Source organism: Camelus bactrianus, chromosome 3, assembly GCF_048773025.1.
Source record: "Camelus bactrianus isolate YW-2024 breed Bactrian camel chromosome 3, ASM4877302v1, whole genome shotgun sequence".
NCBI lineage: Eukaryota > Metazoa > Chordata > Mammalia > Artiodactyla > Camelidae > Camelus > Camelus bactrianus.
The window spans coordinates 52,517,915-52,539,294 of NC_133541.1; the positions used below are offsets into that span (position 1 = coordinate 52,517,915).

The 21,380-nt window shown below is 43.9% G+C and overlaps 1 protein-coding gene across 1 annotated transcript; it reads left to right on the top strand.

Moving 5' to 3' along the window:
- The first annotated feature begins 4,430 nt into the window (after positions 1-4,430).
- Positions 4,431-18,010, top strand: F2R (coagulation factor II thrombin receptor). Its single transcript, XM_045512347.2, has 2 exons — positions 4,431-4,778; positions 14,825-18,010. Exons 1-2 carry the CDS (start codon positions 4,691-4,693, stop codon positions 16,018-16,020), a joined length of 1,284 nt encoding a protein of 427 aa, XP_045368303.2. The 5' UTR covers positions 4,431-4,690; the 3' UTR covers positions 16,021-18,010.
- The last annotated feature ends 3,370 nt before the right edge of the window (positions 18,011-21,380 follow it).

Genomic DNA, 21,380 nt, shown 5'->3' on the forward strand with positions numbered 1-21,380 from the left:
CTGCTTTCAGGGGATCTAGGGATTAAAACTTTCACCAATTTGGATAATGCATTTGCTTTAAAATACTACTAAATACCACCAACACTATGAGAGGATAGCTAATGGCTCATACTGTTGGTGCCAGACAAGTTCAAACAGAGAGAATGAAAGATGGGAGCCAGTATCGAGTGGTTCCAGTATGAATGATGCTGCAATCATGAGATTTCATTTCTGAGGAATATTAACATGTTGGGTAGCCATCGCCGGTTAGGTGGATTTTCTACTCCAGGGAACCTGCCCCACTCTAAAGGGTACTTTAGGTAATATGCTCTAAAACTGTCAACAAAAAGGTTTAGGTATGGGTGACATGGAACAAATGAAATAGAGACATTGTTATCTTTTTCAACAAACTCTAAAGAGCACACAAAAATTATAAAAAACTTATGTAGAGAAAACAGAGCACCAATAGACTCTAACACAAAATTAGACATTAATCACACACACAAAAAAAGCCAGTCAAAAATTTAAATAACTTAGGTATTGAAAAAGATAGAATGAAGTTGACAAAATATTTAGACCAGAATTGCATATATGTACATTTCAAAATTTATAAAATGCAGCTGAAGTGGTCATTTCAGGGAGAAAAAATGAAAATTAACAAGCTAAGCAATCAGTTCAAAAGGTTAGGGGAATTAAGAGTAAATTCTAAGAAAGTGGAAGGAAATAATCAAAAGCCTGTATGAAAATTAAAGACATTAAAAATAAATGATAATTTGACACAGCATTGTAAAATGATTATAAATCAATAAAAAATGTTAAAAAATAAAAATTAAAAATTAATGATAAAAGCAACAAAACAAAAAGATGTACATATGGAAATGATCATTTCCAACCTTTGGTCAGATTCATTAAGGGAAAATAAAGCAAAAATAAGTTATGTTGGTAATAAAAGTGGGGATAAAACTTAGATAAAATAGCTTGAGAAGAATAAAATGTGATATATATTACAAGGAAATATTATAGTTTAAAAAATAGATATACATGTATCAAACAGGTAAATCTTAAAAAAATGTAAACTGCAGAAGTATTCCTAGAGTATGTTACTTTGTGTAAATATTAAAACATACAAAGCAATACTAAAAATAAAACAAATTGGGAGGAAAGACGAATGTACTAAAAGTGCAAAAATGTGGATGAGAACGTTACTCTTTCAGACAGGAAAAAAGAATGGAATCTAAAAAGGGTAGCAAGAAAGCTTAGACTATATAAGATATATATATAGATATATATATCTATAGATATATAGATATATATAAATAAATTTTTTTTTTGTAATGCCATAGGTGTTGTATTAGGCCCTGGAGTTTTCTGTGTTTGAAACATTGTGTAAATTAAAGAAAGTAATACAAACTATATGGAATCTTGTTCAGCTCTTTTTCCCTCTCAGGGCAGTGGTTTTCAAAGTGTGTCCACAGTGGCCTCAGCGCGTCATCTGGGAACTGGTTTAAAATGCTAATTTTCAGCCTGTATCCCAGATTGACCGAATGTAGAACTCTGGCGATGAAGCTTAGCACTGGGGTTTAACAAGTCTCCCAGATCATTCTGGTCTATGCTAAAGTTTGAGAACCCTGTCTTAGAACGTTGTTACTCAAAACTTTGGTCTGGAAACCCTCAGACACTACCATCACCTGAGGGTGCTTGTAAAAATGTAGAATCTGATTTCATAGGTCTGAGATGGGGTCCAGGAATCTGCACTTGAGCATGCTAAAGTTTTTGAAGGTAAGTTCAGTTTTTGGTGGCTGTTCAGTTAGCAATCCACAATCTTTAGAAAACACTGAAGTGAAGAAGAAATACCTCATTCTGTTCCATTCTCCTCACTTGCTCATTGTATTTCAGCCCCACTCTAAAGGGTACTTTAGGTAATATGCAAAAAGAATTTAAGCATTGCATTTTTTTCAGCAGCCTCTTTCCATCAATAGAGGTACATTCTGTTTTAAGAACTAAGCAAAAAAAAAAATCCTTTTAAACTTTAGTTTTATAAAATGGTTAAAAAACATTTTCCACCAATGAAACACAAAATTTAAAAATGTGGTCAGAGTATTATTCCATTTTTTATCTTAAGGCTATATATATATGTATATACTTGTATGTGATTACAATTTCTTGAATGATGGATAGAAACTTTTAACAGTGGTCATTATGGAGATGGGGTTCTTAGAAGGGAAGGCTTTTACTTTTCATTTTGTATTCTTGAACCATTATAATATTTTGCCACATGTATTAATTACTTTTATACTTTACACTCTATTTCATTGATTCTGAGATGCAGGAAAATGGATGTCAGGCTTGAGGAGGGGGTCTAGGTTTAGCCCCTGGGACATGCCCGCCACGTGTGGGTCCCTGGCTTCACACAGGAAAGAATTCAAGCTTGAGCCACAGTTGAGTAAAGGCAGATTTATTTAGAGAGAAACATACTGCATAGAGTGTAAGGCAAGAGAAAGGCAAGGAAAGAGGTGTGGGAATTGGGTGCTTAGGTTAAAATAAAAGTAGGTACACACTCCATAGACAGAGTGTGGGTCATCTCCAAAGAGGAGGGAGTGAAGAAAAGGGCGCTAGGAGTGGTGGTGTCAGTTTTTATGGGCTCAGCAGCTTCACACGCCTACAAGTGGGACCATTTCAACTACTCTGGGGAGGAGGCTGGGATTCCCAGGAACTGGGCCACCGCCCATTCTTTGGCCTTTTGCGGTTATCCTTGGGACTGTCACGCGCCTGTGGACATGTTACTTATCACGCTGTTACAATGAGCATATAATGAAGCTCAAGTTCTCCTAGAAGTCAAACCTCTTAATCCTCAAAGCCAACTAGGAGTTGAATCTTCCACCATTTTGGTGAATCTTCTACTATTTTGGTGTTAAATTGCTGTCATTCCTCGAGTGGCTGTGCCCTGCCCCCTTCCCTCCTGTCTCAAGGTGTCCTTTCCTCATGTTTAAACAATCCTGAAATTGAGATGTTTCTTACAAGCAATGATTTAATTGGCAGCATTTTTTTCTTGTTCGTGGTACATAAATTCAAATAATGTTTTAAAATCAGAGGCATCTTAGGGTTGATAAAATATAAATAAAATGTTAATAGAGAGTGGAGAAATAAATAATCTTAATAGTTCACATCTACTCTTGGTTATGTTTTCCTTGGAGAATGAAGAGGGAAATTTTTTTAATAGCGTCATTTAATTGGATTATTCTGTAAATGAGCAACTTCTGTGCTCTGACGATAATGAGGGAAATAAGAAGGAAATGGTCTCTTCTGTATTTTCTCCACTGGTTGAAGGGAATGACATCGTCCGTGTTCGTCTCAATTCCATGACCAGTGACTCTCAGTAACAGTTTATCAGCCACAGGGTGCAGGACACACCCCCACATCTGGGAGGAGAAGGGGCTGCGGGTAAACTTTCCCAGAAATGTTCAGTTGAGGGGACCTATTTCCCTTTGCGGTCTGAAAGACGTGCTCACTAGATAATGCTCTCTAAGCAAAATAATCAGCCTCCTTGCGGAGCTTCAGCGCCGCTGCCCTCCAGGGGGCCCTTAGCCACAGGCTCGAGTGTTCCCTGGCCTGACTTGAATTCGGCCACTCTGTTAACAGGTACGGGGAAGTGTGAGCGCCCTTACGAGTTAACCTGGGCACTTCGCTCTCCGGGCATCCCTTTCGCAGGAGGCGCCCAGTACTGCGCGGGGCGTAGGGAACACCTAGTCCGCTCACCTCCTGGACAAAGCCGCGCAGGTAGTTCCAGCGCGCGGCTGAGCTGAGAGCTCTTGTTAAAGGGAAAAAGTTGCAGCCGTGCCGGAGCACGAGGGAGAAGCAGCTGCTCTTGGTACCAGATGATTAGTTCCACTCGCAGTCAGCTTGTCGATGAAATATGTGCTCCACGTATGAAATATCGAAGTGGCGAAATAAAGAGAAGCGAATGAGAAATACTAAGAATTCTGCTCAAACCTGGAAGCCCCTTCTCATCAGCGGACAACTCTGTCGCTACAGTGTAAACGTTTCAATCCACTATTCTCAAATGACAAAACAGAAGTCACTTTCAAAGATAAAGGGCCGCAGCGCTGGGCCTGAGGTCCAGTGCCTGGCCCTGGGGGCAGGGAGGGCTCCTGGGGCGCATCCCTGATCCAAGGTTCTCTGCTAACGTCTTTGCTCCCCGGGAGAATAAGGAGAGGCCGAGCGGCCCGTTCCAAGGACCACACCAGAATCAGTTACTGATAGCTTCGCAGATCAAAGGCGAAGACCAAGGAAACAACGTCTTTCTTGGGTTCCCCCGCGGGGCAGTGGCCTTCAACTGGGGCGCTGGGCGGGCGGCCAGGTGGCGGAGCCGGGAGGTCAGCCTAGCGACGGGACTGGCGGGCGGCGGCCGTGTGGAGGCGCACCTTGGCGCTGGGGGGCGCCCTTTCCGGCCCGGCGCCCGCGCGCCCCGCCCCCGCCCGCGCCCCGCGCCCAGCGCCCCTTGTCCTGCGCAGCGCCGCCAGACTCGCCGAGCCGCCGGGCGACACCGAGCCGTCTCTTCCTGCCCAGCGGCAGCGAGCTCTCTGCCCGCCCGGCCCGGCCCGGCCCCTCGCTGGACCCCGCGCGAGGAGGGACAGCTTGCAGCCCGAGCCTCCCGGCGGCGCGGCCAGACTCCCGCAGCAGCGCCGCGCCGAGCGCGCCGAGCCCCCGGACAATGGGGCCGCGGTGGCTGCTGGTGGTCGCCGCGGGGCTCAGTCTTTGCGGCCCTCTGCTGTCGGCCCGCACCCCAGGCCAAAAGGCAGGTAAGAGCTGCCGCCGGCATTTCCTCCCAGCCTTCCCTCGAGCCCGCAGCAGGGGCCCCGGCCAGAATGGGGAAGCTGGAGGATAAGGGACAACGCGCGGGGACCCAGTGGGTGCCCCTAACCGCACCTTCTGCCACCGCGTCGTCTGGGAGCCAGACAGACGTTTGGGCTGAGATCAGAGCCTCCCCCATTCATATCCAGGTGGGGTGCCCGTCCCACCCGACTTGGGGCCCAGCTGATGTCCCTTTGCGCTCGGTTTTGGAGGATGCAGCCGGCCTGTGGCAGTGCTGGATATGGAGGAGGAGTGGGTCGGATTTTCTTGGGCGAAGCCTGAGGTTCCTCGTTGCATTTGTTGTCACTGTGTGGCCTGTTTCTTCCAGAACTACCCCAAAAAGAAAGGGTTTCACGTTGCTCCACCAACAAACGTTCCGGTCTTTTCAAGATGAGGTGGGGAACCGAGCTCCCGCTTAAGTTTTGTTTTGTTTGAATTGTTTTTCTTGCACGTTTTACAGGCGAAAAAAGTGGTGTAGCGAAAAGCTTGGTTGCTTGGCACGTTTAGTAGAAAATCAGTAGCAGCGGCCCCTGGCACGGGCCTTGTGTGCGGGAGCTGCTCATGGAGCCGGGCGCAGGGCGATAACCGGGTGGCCACGAGGCAGTCGTGGCGGCTGGGAGGCTTTGTTTGTTTGTTATCTGGACCCTCGTCTTCCCAGTGAGTTAAGAGATCCCTGCCTCAGAACTCTCTCAGACCCTATGGAATTTCAGCATTTCAGTTTTTGATCTGGTGCCAGGAAGAGGTTGCTCACCTAGAATACAGTTATTACTAATAGTGTAGTATTTTTAAGTATCCGGCTATTTGAGCAAATAAATAAATGTATTTTCCAACCTCCCTAAGAAAAGCAGAGCAGAGAGGTTGTTTTTAAAGATGCTATTTAGAAAGTGAGGGAGAAAATGTTTTTATTTCTTTATAGCGATAGTACTTTTTAAGCTTTCAGCACCCCCTTTTTTTCACACAAACAAATTCTAGGTGTTTTTCTCATCTGTGAAAGAGTGTGTACACTGTTGTTTTCACACCAGAGTGTGGGCGCATGGAAATTAAGAGGTGATAGAGACATCCTTTTCTCTATTCTCTGTCTTTGCTCAGGGTGAGTTTTGAGGTGATGCTTCTGGGAAAATTCAGAGCCCCACACAGGAGCCCAGAGTTCTGCAGCAACTGCTGGCCTGTGTCTGGATAATGTGAGCCTTATCTCCTGGGGTGTCTGGGGATGCATGGAGAACTCCATCAGTGTATGGTGACACTGATGTCAGATATCACTTAGTAATTTTATTGTGGGACAAGCTCTTAAGAACACAAACTTTTGGTTGCAATTTGGATGGTGGGGTAGAGAATAGGTTTATACAAATGTGGCATCTATGGTCATCACCTTTCCTCACAGTGGCCCCCCCGGGAAAGATTTTTGGCCTCTTTTAGCAAGTGAAGATTTGTTTCTGCCACACTTCTTACTGCCTCATCAACCTGAATGGTGCATCCTAAGATGCACAGCACTGGTGTAGACAGAAAGATAGCTGAATAACATTGGCTGATTTATCTATGCTGGATGCTGGGACCACTTTGGGAGGGAGAGAAGAAAAGGAATGCGTGTCAAGTGTCATAGTCTGTGTCAAAGCCCGAGCCAATTAATTGGCTGTTACTGGGAGACTGTGGTCTGAAGCCCAACAGAAGACACAAAACTGGACAGTGATGCTGCTTTAAGGCCACCAGAAACCCCTGGAAGTCAAATTTCTTATGAGTCAGCAAGTAATTTTCTACTGCAGTCTCTATCTGAATTCCTTCCACCTTTCCTTTCTTGCTTCTCTCTCTTTCTCATCCACTCATTATTTCATTCCTTCCTTCCTTCCTTCCTTCCTTCCTTAGTGGATGTGGCTCTATCTTTATAGGACATATCATGATGGTCAGCTCTCTGCCAATGTGACCATTGCTCCTCTTTTTGAGGGCAGTTTTTGAGGCATTTGCCATTTCTCAGGAGTCTTCCCATGGCGTCTCTGCTAGTGGCCATTCCAGCCCTCCCTCCATCTCTCTGGCTCAGCATTTCCCAGCCCTTCATGTCTGCGTGGACCAGTGTTTCTCAGCAGCTCTGAGTTGGCTCCTTTTCCAAAGTGCTTCTGGCTGGTTGTCTGCCCTGTGCTCTTTTCTGCCCCTTCTGTCCTCCCTCAGTCAGGTCACCCCAATCCTTGTCACCCTGGCAAACTGGAACTCAGCTGAGCCTGCTCTGGAATTCCACTGAGACCATGGAGTCACCAGGACCCTGGGTTTGCTACAGGATACTCCCCAAGATACCCCAGGAGCCTCACTAGGAACCCGGCCTTGGTTTATTTTGACTACGATGCTAGTATCGAGGATTCAGTTTCAACGATGAGAATTTTCTGTTTCCTTGTTTTGTGGTTTCTTTCATTCTACCTTCCACCCTCTCTTGCTTATGCCTGAAACTGTCAGAATATATAGCTCTTTCTCTCTTTCTTTCTAGGCTGAGCTTCCCCCAAACACCCTCTCCCACACTGACCCTGTGACGGTACTTAGAAAAACCCATGAAGTTACACCTCCTTTTCCTCCATCCCAAGGCATCCAATGATGTCTCACCACTTGAAAGGCTCTACAGGCCTTTATACATTTATTTGCTATCAAAAGAACTTGCTGTTGGAAATAACAGGAATAATCTATAATTTGCACTTCAAAACACATTTATTGAACTTTAGGGAAGGATGTAATCTAATCTAATCTATTTATACTTCAAGTCTATGGTGGGTTAGAAATCAGGTATTATGGTCTTGTAAAGGGATGTTTCCAGTATTTTCTTCTTTGCTAACCAGCAGTAGGACCTGTAAGAGATGCGCTTTACATGACGACACAATAGTGAATGTGTGTGCGGTAAATACGCCTGGTCTGCAGTGTACAGAAACAGGTTTCATCAACCAGTGCTCACCTTTACCGCGTGCTATGCGCACCAATGTTTTCTGCACATTCCATTTTTTTAATGCTCCTCACAGTCCTGTACGTTGATTTCATAACCACTGTCAAGTCTCTGCCATCATTTAAAACCTAGTACAGCAGGTGCAGTGCATTGCTCCGCAGGCAGCAGACCTGAGGGCCTTATTGGCTTTACGGGAAGAGTCCTGCTTTCCAGGAAGTGCTGTTTGTGATGGTTTGTATTATATCTAAAACAGACTTTGTTTGAGTTCACGTTACAATCTGCAGTAGGACTTGGGTGGGGTTGGGGATGGAGACAGCTTGGTTCCAGAGGGGTTGGTGATTATTAAAACCCTTTACTGTGAGTTAGTTTTCCTTTTAACTTAGGGTCTGGGAGAGTAGATGGCAGCATTTGCAGGGAGCTGGGGCCTGGGCTGGGAACGTGGTGGAGAACAGGCCTGGAGCACAGGGGGACTCAGAGTCCTCCCCAGAGAGGCCCTCGCGTCAGTGTTCCGACCCCACGCGTCAGGCCCTGCCTTCAGGAGGGGCCCACACACTTCTCAGTGCCTGCTCTGGCCTCAGGTGCACCGACATTTAGATTTTCTGATTGTCTTTACTTCCTGTAACCTGCCCTCTCCTCGCCTCCTCCCAGACTTGCCTTCCTGCGCCTTCTGCTGAGTCCCTGCTCCAGGCCATGGGATGGGAGAGGAGCCTTAGACACTGGCAACCTCTTCTTAATTCTGTATTTATTTTATCTTTAATTCTGGCTTTTCCACAACATAGATTTTTGTTCACTTGCTCTTGCTTCTGCCTCATCTCCAACAGTATTTTGAAGATTTTTTTCTCGGTTTTGTCCTTGAATGTGTCTCTAGTACATCCGTCCTGTCTGTGAGGACTGGGTTGCTGGCATGTGGTGGGTGTGAAGCCAAGGTCAGCAGGACTCCTGAGTTCCCAAGCAACAGCTGTGCCGGTCATCAGCTTCACTTGTGTGTCCGTGTGGCCGTGTGCTGCCTGCTCTAGTTAAAAAGGGTGGGCAGATTCATTGTTAAGTGAAATACTCAGAGGAAAAAAAAGTACTCTTTTAGGTCCTGAATTCACAAGTTTTTTTAAAGAGACAGGGTTATGTGGTATGTGGTTCAAAGGGTATGAGTTTTAGACCCAGGCAGATCTGGGTTCAGGTCCTGCTTCCTCCACTTTCTAGCTGGGTGACTGTGGATTACTTACTTAGCCTCTCTGTGCTTCCATGTTGTCCATAAAATGAGGGGCTTATCTCGTAAAAATGTTAGAGTTACAGGAGGTAAGGTAAGCGAAGTAGCTGGCACATAGTAGGTGCTCAACAAATGTTAAGTGTTCTTTAAACACCAACTCTTCCATATTCCAGAAAAGCCTTTGAGGATTTGGTATCAAATCAATTCTCTCAGTGTAAAACTATGTTGACACAAATGTTCAAGAACTTTTTCCCCTTCAAAACTAAGACAAAACAAAAACCATTGTCCTTTGTTTCTAGTGGCAAGTAAATGTGCATAAAATATTTGTTCTTTTTTTTTTTCACTTTTCATTATGGAGATTTTCAAACATATCCAAAAGTGAACAGTACAGTTACCCTTTATAGCCTGTTTTATCTATGCCCTCACTTTCCTCCTCCCCAAATGGACAGTTTTAGAGCAAATCCCAGACACTATATCATTTCATCCATAAATACATTGGTACATATCCTTAGAGATAAGAACTCTTTTTTTCACACAACCACAATACCATGATAACACCTGAACAATTTCTTAGTGCCATGTACTATTCAGTCAGTGTTCACATTTCACTGTCTCTTAATGCTTTTTACAGTCGGTTTATTTGAATCAGAATCAAACAACGCCCACCATTGCATCAGGCTGCTATAGCTCTTAAATCTCTTTTAATCTGTAATGGCTTCCCTTCTCTTTTTTAAAGTCTGTTTATCAAAGAAACTCTGTCATTGGTCTTCTAGACTTCCCTGCATCCTGGGCCTGGCCAGCTGCATCTTGTAGGGTGCCCACCATGCCCTTCTTTCCTCTGCGTTTACTGTACTGTGGTACATCTGGGAGCTAACCCTGATTCAAATTTGGGTTTTTTTTGCAAGACTTCCTCAGCAGTGCTGCTATGTTCTTCCTGTTCCATCACCTCCAGTTGTCTCTATTTTTGAGATCTTAAGGTTACTCAGCGGACTCGCGTGTTGTCAGCTTCATCCAGCCATTAGAAAGTTCCCCATCACCCATCCTTTCACCCAATGGTTTTCACAGCCACTGATGATCATTGAGCTAAATTCATTCTTTCACTAAGAGCTTTAAGAGGTGTTTCTAAATCTGTTAGTTTTCCTGTGCTTATAACCTGGAATTGCTTTCTAAAGGAACTTCCCTCATTGACTGGTTTCCCTGAAATATGTACTAGAAAAGGCAAGATAAATGCTTGAATCTTTCCTTTATTTACTGATTTTCAGACCCTACATTTCCTCTAAAGGTGACAAAAAAGTTTTACTTTCCTTTGAGCGTCATTATGAACTCGTGGATCTTAACATTTATGACATGTTTCTAGTGTTTCCATTCATTCCCATCATTGTTCTTTTAATGATCTTCGGCCAATGGGGAGCCCCTTTGGATTGACTTCAGAGTGTTTGCGAACTGACCCTAATGTTCTTTAAAGACATTCAAGGCCCATCTGGTGTATTTCCTCCCCCACCCTGCAATCTGTAACCAGCCATTTCTTTAAAGAACATTTCTTTCCGTGGCAAGCATTTGCATTTGAAGCAGTGGATTCCAGTAACGCTACTGTTTTCCACTTGATGGAGTTGGTATGTATCATCTTCCCACCATCCTCTTCTTTATTTCTCTTTAGCCCCTAATGCTGATTCACTCACGGCGAAGTGCAGGGTACAGCTATCCTGCTGGGTGTGTGAATGTGGACAAGGTCCTAGGACTTCCAGTTTATTAATTCCCCAAAAGCATGAGTCCTCTAGGGCAGACCTCTGAGTCAGAAACAAGGCTGGCAAGTGGTGGGACGCTGACATGGTATGTATCCCAGGATCACGTGGGACCTGGAAAGACCATCTGGTCACCACTCTGCTTCCAGACCAGATCTCATCAACGTCAGAGAAAGCACTGTGCCTGACGTACTAATTTTTAAAAATCTCCAGAGTTAGTCCACATTTAAACTCATTAGCCATGTGGTATATTCAATAACAGAAGTACTCTAAAGCCATTTGGAGATACCTAAATTAGGTGAAACTTAACAAGAAGCATAAGAACCAATTTTAGGACCTGAGCTTTTTTTTTTTTTTTTTTTTGAAACCACAGCTTAACAATAAAAACACAGAAGATGAGTTACAAGAGCCTTTTGTACACATTCTCCTTGACCTATGAGTTGTGCTCGGACCAGAGGAAAAGCAAGATACCCAAACTCAAATTTCAGCCTGAGGGGCTTGAGCTAGTTAGATACATTTAATCACCTGGAATTGGTTTTGTTCTTTCTTTGATGCTGGTATATATTTAAATAAACAAACAAAATTTACTGTTGTTCTTTAATTTCTTAAAAGCCAAAATACCAAACCTGTGGTGGCAAGAAAAGGTGACACCTTAGGCGATGACATTTAATCACGGGATTATGCATTCTTCCTGGGCTCCAGCCTAGAAAAATTTCCTATTCCAGTGGGTATAGCGCTTCTGACCTTAAACACCGTACTGCCCAAGGCCTAGCCAGGGAGGAAATTTTGGAAAACAAATACTTATTCCCAAAGTACTAACTAGAGTCAAGCCTTTCAGATCAAGTGATAGCCTCTGAGAGCTTAGTGATGAATGTTCAGTAGTTTTCAAGTGGTGTCACTCCTCTCAGGAATGTCTTGACGCCCCACTGTGTGAACACGTGTGTGTGCGCGTGTGCTTTTCTCCCCTCCGTGCATGATGGGAGTCCTTAATCTGACCAGGTTCCCAAAGCTGCAGCAGAGAGTTGGGCATTATTTTAAGGTTCCTGTGGGTCAGCGCTTTCGAGGATGCATATCTCTGTGGTCTGAAAATGCCAGAACCCATTCATTCTCTTCTTCGGCTCCCACACATTCATCATGACCTCAAGGGTAGCCTCACCTCCCACTGGGGCCGCTGTACCAGTGTTGGGCCTCCACGTGCCAGGGTCACGATGCAGAGTGAATTAGATGCGTCGCAAGGGGAAGGAAGCAATACTTGCAGAAAAGGCTGTGAATGTGAAATTTGATTTACGGCTCTGAACACTGGGACTAGGTACCTTACAGGCCCCTCATGTCCCGTGTCACTCTGGAAAACTAAACATTGCTAAATGTTTAGGGAGGGAAGAGGAATACAGATTCCATTTTAATTTAAAATAACAGGGCAGGAAGGTTATAGCTCAGTGGTAGAGTGCCTGCTTAGCATGTACAAGGTCCTGGGTTCAATCCCCAGTACCTCTATTAAAAATAAATAAATAAATAAACCTAACCCCTCCCCCGAAAAAGAAAAAAATTAGAAAAAAACTTTTAAAATTTAAAAAATAAAAGAAAATCATTGAGAGTGAGCAAAAAGCAAGCTACATTGAAGTGGGAGGGGAAGGATAATCATTTCTTACACTGATTGATTTTTGAAGTTTACAAAGTGAACATATGTCCTATTTCACATGTGATGCTCCCAGTTGCCAGATTTGTAGGCCAGACAGACACTGGGATCCCATTTTAATGATGCTGAGACTGAGTTCAGAGGAGTTAAGTGACTCCTGGTAGAGCCAGGATTAGAATGCAAATCTGTGATGAAAAGCCAATTTAAGTGCAGGGCGAGGTACTGGAGACTCCAAGATGAAGCAGAAACGCTTCCTCACCCTGGGAAACAGTCTAGATGTGTGTATGTGCACTCAGAGGCTCACCACTGCACATGTTTGTCCTTGTCCTGTGACGGGTCTGTCGGGCCACCCCTTCACCTCAGGGGACCCACTCATGACCTTGCTGAGGTCATCCGAGCCTTCTATCATCTCTCATTGGTGCTTCCCTAGCGTTGCTCTTCATTTTGGAAAAATGCATTTTATTTTCTAGCTAGAATTTCCATTGGTTTGTTTCATTGCTTTTTTTCTATTTTTTTCATTCATTTCAATGAAATATTTTCTTCACTTCGCGGAGTATAGTTGCACCACATCTTTTAAAATGCTTATCTGTTAATTCTGACATCCGGGTCCTCTTGGGATTGGTTTCCATTGACTGTCCTTTTTTCTTGAGATGGATCATACTTGCCTGATTCTTTCTATATTGGGTGATTTTGAATTTTGGTGTTATTGCTTTAGCAGGCAGCTAATTTGGTTGGACTCAAACTGAAACTGCAACCTCTCCCTCTCTGAGCAAAAAGCTCAGTTATCCCTTCAGTTCTTTTAAGTTTAGCAGAGCTGCTCCGCACCCTCCCTAAGCACGCAGGCCCTAGCCAGGCCTAGCATCGGCAGAGCCAGGGGCAGAGCTTGCGCTGGAATTCAGTGCTCCCTCTCCCTCTCTTCTTCTTTCCTGGGATCCTCTCCTCGCCTTCCAGGGACGTCGGTGGCCCTGACCTCGGCCCTCTGGTTGATCCTTCAGGCCCCTGAGACTGGTTTTCGATCTGAGTTTCAGCCATCTTTTGTGGCACTGACTTTGGCCTTAAGCTAAAAGCCACTGAAAACAAGAAACCTATCAGTTGCCATCCTTTCTTTCACGATCCATCCCTCCCCTCCCCAGTACCACCCTGTGAACCTAAATGCCTTTAGGTCATTGATTTGGGGGAGGAAAGGGACCCAGAGTTTGTGATTTCTGTCGAGAGGGTGGTCAGGTCTGGTAGGACCTTATGGAATCAGAAATCTCTCTCTTATCGTGTAATGCTTCTTTGGGTCAGTTTTTGTTTGCAGAAAGCCTTCACTACTGAAAAATAAAACCAAAGGCCTTAAAAATGCACTATACTGACCCAATTTCCAGCCAGCATTCACTACACCACTTACAGCACCACTTCTGAGTGGCCTGTGGGTCCAGCGTTTGTGGTCAACACCCCCAGTGATAGAAACCTCATCCTTTTCCCCCTGTGGCTTCTCCCCTGGTTCCTCCAATTCCCAAGGCCCAGTGAAGGCTCTTTGTCCAAGTCTCCTCCGTGACAGAACGTTAGCAAAACTCCCGGGAAAGGAAAGCTGGTTGAGTTCCAGTGGCTCAGTGTTGCCTTTCTTTGATGAACATTACAAATGTGTGTTTTTGGTGGAGGAGGGTGAGAAAAGAAGGACTCTTTTGCCTCTGAGCCTTTATTTTAAACTCCTGGGTTGCTACTCAAAAGAGCTTGGTTGGCCTGGCATCTCCCTCAATGCACGTAGCACTTTGGAGCTGAGCTGAAGAAGGCCACTGGCCTAGAGCATCTGCTTCTCCACTGACCTGCTGGGGAAGGAACAGGAAGATGACTAAAGTGGTAGGTACCTAGCAGTTATATTTAGAAGATAACCAGAGGGACTGCAGTTTGGACCCAAATATGATGAGAGATTTGGGTCATTCTCCTGTGTAAACACCCTAAAGATAGTAAGGAAAGCTCCTGTCACATGCATAATGGTCATGGAAATGGGACCCCTGGTCCCACACGATTTTGCCTCTAGCTTTATAACATAAATGAAGTCCCCTCAACTGTCTATGTGGGTTTTTCCACTGGGAAGGATGAGTTTCAAGGGATGGCCACAAACTAAATGGAGAAAATGTATGCATGAAGGCCTATGGAGGACAGAGACGTCAAATAGCCTAGGAGTGGTTTGTGTATAGAGACAGTGGCTCATATAGAAAAGACGTCACGGCTTTTTTTCCTCTGCATCAGCCTGTCCTGATGTCTGCAGGGTTGAACTTGGAAAGTATGTCATTCACCTCTGTCCCTCCAGGGAGCAGAGTTTGAAAAATATTTGCTTGTGCCAAAACAAAACTCCGAGTTAGCTAATCCCCTGACAAAGTCTGTAATCCTTTGCACATCTCCTGCTCTTTACCATCTGCTCTCCTAGGAAGAAAACAGAAAGCAAAAGTAAAATGTACTCTCTCCTTGTCCCTTTTGCCATTTTCATTCATGTTTTTAATTTTATTTTTCAGAGCCAGAAACAACAAATAGTACTTTCCGTGTCCGGTCATTTTTTCTCATGAATTTACCCAGTGGATTCGAACCAATCCCACTGAGGGATGAGGAGGAAAGAAATGAGAGTGAGTTCACTGAAGGCAGATCAAGCTCCGTCAATCAAAGCAATCCTCCTCAAAAATTACCCCACGTGTTCATCTCAAATGATGCCTTGGGCTATCTGACCAGCACCTGGCTGACTCTCTTCATCCCCTCCGTCTACACCGGCGTGTTCGTAGTAAGCCTTCCTCTAAACATCATGGCCATTGTCGTGTTCGTCTTGAAGATGAAGGTCAAGAAGCCGGCTGTGGTGTACATGCTGCACTTGGCCACAGCAGACGTGCTCTTCGTGTCTGTGCTCCCATTTAAGATCAGCTACTACTTTTCCGGAAGTGACTGGAGTTTTGGGTCTGCGATGTGTCGCTTCGTCACTGCAGCGTTCTACTGTAACATGTATGCCTCCATCATGCTCATGACGGTCATCAGCATTGACCGGTTTCTGGCTGTGGTGTATCCCATCCAGTCGCTGTCCTGGCGTACTCTGGGGCGGGCTTCCTTCACGTGTCTGGCCATCTGGGCCATGGCCATCGCGGGAGTGGTGCCTCTGCTGCTCAAGGAGCAGACCAGCCAGGTGCCGGGGCTCAACATCACCACGTGTCACGACGTGCTCAACGAAACGCTGCTCGAGGGCTTCTACGCCTATTACTTCTCCGCCTTCTCTGCTGTCTTCTTTTTCGTGCCGTTGACCATTTCCACAGTCTGTTACGTGTCCATCATTCACTGTCTTAGCTCTTCCACGGTGGCCAACCAGACCAAGAAGTCCCGGGCATTGTTCTTGTCGGCTGCCGTTTTCTGCATCTTCATCATTTGCTTCGGACCCACCAACATCCTTCTGATTCTCCATTATGCATTCCTTTCCCGTAACTCCATGACGGAGGCTGCCTACTTCGCCTACCTCCTCTGTGTCTGTGTCAGCAGCATCAGCTGCTGCATTGACCCCTTGATTTACTATTACGCTTCCTCCGAGTGCCAGAGGTACCTCTACAGCATCTTATGCTGCAAAGAAAGTTCGGATCCCAGCAGTTACAACAGCAGCGGTCAGCTGATGGCAAGTAAAGTGGATACCTGCTCTAGTAACCTGAATAGCAGCATGTACAAGAAGCTGCTAACTTAGGAAAGGGGACCGACAGTGAGTTAAAAAGAAAAGGTGAAAAAAGCAAATAACCTGAGGATTCTATTTAGTCCCTGCCAAAAAAAAGTATTTACTGTACCATCTAAAACAACGGATGTATGATTTGCATGCCTCCTTACTAGAGCCATTAAGCATACATATTTGTTAGTTACAGGAAAACATAACAGGAATGTTCCGAGAGAACATTGCCAGTGCTACAACAAGAACTGAATGTTGCTTTTTGATGTATTTAGATGCCTTATTATAGGGGTGTGTGTGTGTGTGTGTGTGTGTGTGTGTGTGTGTATACACACTTGTATTGTTTGCAGTGCAGTATAGAATAGGCACTTTGAAACCCTCTTTTTTTTCCACCAGAGATAATGGAAATAAACTCTGGCTTTCTGATTTAATATGCAAAGTTTAGTTTGGTGAAGTTTAGCCCTGAAATTCTGCAGATGTCCGTCAATAGTGAGGTGTTCTGTCGTATGGACTTACATAGCTTTTGCAAATAAGTGTATTTTGAAATTGTTCAACGGCGATGTTTAAGTTATTGAGGGCTGAGACTTAGTCCTGTCTGTGTGTAGAAGTTTTGCTGTTTTTCATTTGAAACATATCAAAGTTTGAAACCTAAAAATATTAAAACAGATGAAAACATATGCTGTGGGTAGCATTTTCCTGTTTTACACACCATATGTGTAAACCAAGAATGAGCAGAGGTCTCACCAGTGACCTTAGGTTGGCTTTCAAAGCAACCTGCCCCTGGATGGAGGACTCCAAGCGGTAGGGACAAGACTGGGCCAGTTCAGAGAGCAGAGGGATCAGGACCACATGTTCGCTGTCTCCTCCTGGGATTCCCTCAAAGGCTGGCCATGAACTTATCATGCTCATTAGAAGCTGGCGAAGTAGGATGTGCTATCTCAAGAGATAATGACTATAAAAGATTTCTCTGCCTGTTTTAAGAATGGAGAAAGAAGGCCCTGTTCACTTCCAGGAGTTATGCTACAAAGACCGTTCTCAGATGGAAACACCCCTGCAGCAAACACACCCCTCCTGTGCTCTGGGCACTCGGATGGGTGCTGGGCGAGTGGAATTGAGTAAAACTGAAACCTGCTCTTCAGAAGAACAAAGTAGATAGATACTTAGAGTGTGATACGTGTAAAGGAAACACGTCATTATGTAAAGAAGTGTTTTCAGCCAGATGTCACCAAGCAAGTTGCACATAATCAAGGCCTGGCAGGTGAAGATGTTTGAATATTTGGGTTACTGCTTCCTATGGTTATAACTTGAGTTGAGAACATAATACAGTACAGGAAGTGTGTTTTTAAAAATAAGTCCTAATTGGACTTTTAAGAAAATCTGTCTTAGTTGGACACTATTTACTTACAAATGCTTTATCAATACATTGCTCAAATCAAATTTTTAAAGGCGAATCGATTACATCAGTCTGATTAGAAATGATAGAAGAAAATGGAGTTGGCTTTGAAATCCAGGAAACTTACTCGGTATTTCCCATCCACTTTTCTTAAGATTTAATGAGATGATTTTAAAAGCATTTTTCAACCCCATGATGAGTGTCAAGTACAGAATACCCTCATGTATTTGACAAAATAATTTGAAAATTAGGTTGAAATAGATCTTTTTTCCTTATGAAAAAATGTTGGCATTTTAAACAGACAAAAAGGCAAATACTTACCTATTGAAAAGAGCAAACTGTTTCCAACAGCCATGGAATAATTTACATCTATGTATGTGTTATAAGTAGAAGCTAACATTGACTGCATTAATTTAGTTACTGTATTCATTTTATCCAACTCAGTGGAAATATACTGTCACTGTTTATTCATTCTTTTATATTAAAATACCTCTGACTTAATAAGACTATCATTACTATATTATCAGTATGTACTTACAAAATATTATGTCACTGTTTTTAACGTTCTTTTTTAAAAAATGTATGTAACCTGTATTAATAAACCTGAAAGTCTGCTTGGTATCTTTTGGGAATAAAATTGTATTGTATCTTTAGAGCATAGCAGGAAGGCCAGTTTAAGGATTTAGCTGAAGAGCACTTGCAGAAGGGTGGCCAGGGTTAAGGGAACCAACTAGAACTGGTGATGCGCCCCAGGGTCTAGCAATTAGGGGAAGCTGTTACCACCCCAGGCTCCGAGCTGGTGGGGGAAGGAATACAGACCTCCTCTCCTCCCACCCTCTGATCTCTTGCCTCCTGTTGCTCCTGATTTTAACCACCACGCAGCGGTCAGGGGAACCTGGGTGATGTAGTTCATGATGGTTAGCTGCTTGGGGTGTGGAGAATGGAACTGGAAGAACAGATGTAGGGGAAAAATCACAATTTCTACCAAAGGCAGTGGGTAGTTAGCTTTCTGTGTCTTTCAGGTTTGTTTTTTTTTTTTAATCCCTTCTTAGGAAAATTCAAGATTCTATCACTGAGAAAATGTTCAGATTCCTGGGTGATAAGCATCGTGGATAGACTCTGCAGCTTTTCCCTAGTGAGGAGAGAAACAAATGTCTGAGCCAGGAAGACACAAATGTTGAAACTCAAGGAAGGGCTGCCTTTGAGTGACAGTCCTTTGCCATCTAACACTCCCTGGGGAAGAGGATTAAAAGCAAAATTACCTCTGAGAGATGAAAATCAATAAAAAATTCTGGTAACGTATTTTTAGATTCATAATCAATAGAGACGTTATTTCAATTAAACAAGAATTCTGTTAGCACACAGAATTTTAAAGTTAATACATAAGCCTAAGTTTCTGAGGCCTGGACTCTCCCCAGTGTTTCAAGACTAGAAATACTGAATGAAGTCAACCTAGCATATGGCCACCACGAATAGGATCCCCACTCTTACCAGAAAGTGACCTTTAAGCTCTTCTCTTGTTATTTTTCAAAATATATTTGAAATCAAAAAAACGCTTGAATTCTCTTAACACAAAAAAGTTTGATTTTTTTTCCACCTAGTGAAAAACAGGATTTTAAAAGGAAATGGAATGCTTGATTGTTAAATATACATATGGAAAATTTTAGGTTATAACTTCTGAATTTAAAAAATTAAGAAAAATTTTGGTATGTCCTTCAGGGAGTCTTGAGTTCTGAGAGTAAATGGAAAAAATGAAGCAGTGTTTATGACCAAGCTTTTTTCTGAGGCCTCAGCCTTCCACAGTGGCTTCTCTTCCCCTTGGTGCCATAGGGAAATGAACTGGGAAAATAGTCATCAACAGTAGTTTCCTAGCAGAACTGGCATTGCTGTGTGGCTACTCCTTTCACAATTACTAGACCAAACGTATGTGGACAACAATTAACCACGGGGTGATCTGAGTGTGTTTTATGAAGGAGGTTCAGTTAAGCAAGCTGCAATCAGGTGGAGAGGAGAAATGCTCCAATTCAGTGGGTCTCAGAGTCCTTGAGACCCTTTCCGGAGATGTATGAGATCAGAACCATCTTAAAACAGTAAGATAGTTTGCCCTTTTTTGGTCTGATTCATGTAGTTACATCTTCCAGAGGCTGGGTGACATGTGATAGCACAACAAATTAAACACAGAAGTAGGTAACGAAAATCTGACTCTCCTATTAAGCCAGCTATTAAAGAGATTTGCAGAAATAAAGACTAAGGCAACTTTCTATTAAATTCTTGTTTGGGGGAAAAATTCTTTGTGTGACAAATATGGTAAACCGTATTTGGTGTATGGGGGTGTGTGTGTGTGTGTGTATATATATGTGGTTCTTATTTTTATTTTGGGGGGATAATTAGGTTTTTTATTTCTTCATTTTTTAAAAAATGGAGGTACTGGAGATTGAACCGAGGACCTGTGCATGCTAAATACGCACTCTACCACAGAGCTATACCCTCCCCCCTGGTTTATTCTTATTTTTAATGGAAGAAATATTTTCAAAAATTCTCCATTTTAATGTTTAATATGGTAAATATAATCAGGGGTTTGCTGCTAAACTTAACCTCCAGAGAAAGAAAAAGGCTCTGATGTATAGCATTTGCCGATTTCCGTAGTGTAATATTCCCTCTGTTGCCAGTTTCAAGCTTCTAACGGTTGAACAGTTGGCTTGAAAAATTCCTGAATACTGAATTCTCATGAGCTGGTGCAAGGTGATGCCAGCACATCACTGGATATAACCAACATAAACAAAACCTCTTTGGGGTCCTCATAATTTTTAAGTGTATTAAGGTCTCAAAGTTTGAGAACTCTGCCCTTAGGCAAGATTTCCCAACTTTGTTGCCTTCAAAGAGACATGGAAATGGGCCATAATTATAAGGCACAAAGGTAAACAGTTGGTTCACAGCTACAGGCCACCACCTACGGCTTCTGGCAGCCTCACGGCTGAGTCCAGGGTGGCCTAGCGGTCGGGAAGCTTTGTGTGAGGGCGGGGTTCCAGCCAGCTGCTGTGACACACCCGTGGCGGCGTCTCTATAAAGAGAACAGTAAACTCCATGCTTCTTGTCATGGGGGCTGCCCACTGGTCTTCTGGAAACAGAAAACCAGAGGTCAGATTCAGCAGCATCTTGGAATTCAGATAACACAGTGTGTTTCTACCCAGCTGGCTGGTCATCACTTTAAGAAATGACTCAGGAACACTGGAGAGAGAGCTGCATTTATGCAGCCTGAACACATCGGGTGGTGGCCGCGCCAGTGCGGCCGTTGTGCCCATCTTAACAACCGCAAAATTAGGTCATCTCAGCGTGCTGCTGTGTGACCAATGCTGGGGAATGAAAACACGACCAAGGCGGGGATTGCCAATACTGAGAAGCATTTGACAGCAAGACCTCGATTGTTCTGTGTGGGTTTGATGCTTACTTTCTTATCTCGAGATATCTAGTTGCTCTTGAAACTGGCCAGTTCCAATGTGTGTGTGAGTGTGTGCACGTGTGCGTGTGTGTATATATATTTAATGTTTTCTCTTCCAGGAGCCAACTGGTTGTGGGGTTTAATCATAATTTGTAATACTTAAGAAACATAGAATTTGAAGACCTCAAATTTTAGAGTTTTATCAACTCTGCCTTGTTAGAAGGAAGTTTTAGAAACTTTAGTGTCAGTCCTCATCTCTGACTGCACAAAGAAGCTCTGGGGAGCTTCTAAACAAGTCTGGTGCCCAGTCCTGGCCCTCTGACTCAGATTCTTTGAGGCGGGGCCCGGACATCCACATTGTATTCAAGCTCCTCAGGAGATTCGAATGTACAAGGCAGAGCTGATACCACTGCTTTAAGAGAGCGCCTCTCAAATTTAACAAGCATTCAGATTATCTGGGGGGTCTTGGTCGACTGCAGACTCGTGCAGTAGGTCTGGGGCCAGGGCTGCAAGTCTGTCAAGTCCCCAGGCCATGTTGACAGTGCGGATGCT